General features: G+C 72.3%; 1 protein-coding gene across 1 annotated transcript; it reads right to left on the bottom strand.

Moving 5' to 3' along the window:
* Positions 1-7: 7 nt before the first annotated feature.
* Positions 8-597, bottom strand: LOC104916424 (microtubule-actin cross-linking factor 1-like; the record flags this gene model as incomplete). Its single annotated transcript, XM_010727463.2, has 2 exons — positions 483-597; positions 8-331 (listed from the first exon to the last, which is right to left on the bottom strand). Coding segments are annotated over exons 1-2 (327 nt in total), but the record flags the coding sequence as incomplete, so codon positions are not given.
* Between the last annotated feature and the right edge of the window lie 6 nt (positions 598-603).

Raw genomic sequence — 603 nt, 5'->3', positions numbered from 1 at the left:
GCTTCGCATCAAAGTTTAACGCGCGCCACCTGCCCGCAGCCCGGCCCTCCCGCCCAGCCCGGCCGCAGCGCTTAGTCACCGCGCTCGGGAGGGCTTCGCGCGTTGGTCCCATCCGCCCCTTACCGGCGATGCGCAGCACGGCCCGCTCGGCCGGGTCCAGCACGGAGCCGCCGTGGATCTTCCGCTTGGAGCGTTCGTGCTTGGGCAGGTTCCAGGGCAGCGTGTCCCCCGGTGCCGGCGACCCCGTGCCCGACTTCTGGCTGAGGTCTTCCTCCTCGGAGAGATCGGCGGAGGACGACATGGAGCAGCGGTAGGACGCGGTGCCGGAGCTCTGCACGGGGAGACACAGACACACGGGGCCGTGGGTGCGCGGGAGGACGTGCGGGGGTCCCCGAGCCGGACGCGTGGCGTGGGAAAGCGTCCCGGAGGCGTGGGGTGGGGGGACGCAAAAACCCGGGCCGGGGGAGAGGAACGCCGCTCACCATCGCCGCGAAGGCACCGTCGGGCGATCCTCCGAACCCGGAGGCGGCCTTCGGAGGTCTCGCTCGGAGGGATGGATGCCCGCGGCTCCGAGCCCTCCGCCCGCTGCTCCCACAATGAAGC

The sequence above is a fragment of the Meleagris gallopavo genome, unplaced genomic scaffold, assembly GCF_000146605.3.
Source record: "Meleagris gallopavo isolate NT-WF06-2002-E0010 breed Aviagen turkey brand Nicholas breeding stock unplaced genomic scaffold, Turkey_5.1 ChrUn_random_7180001895083, whole genome shotgun sequence".
NCBI lineage: Eukaryota > Metazoa > Chordata > Aves > Galliformes > Phasianidae > Meleagris > Meleagris gallopavo.
Note: the sequence above shows the minus strand (reverse complement) of the source record. Positions and strands in the feature narration are given on the sequence as shown.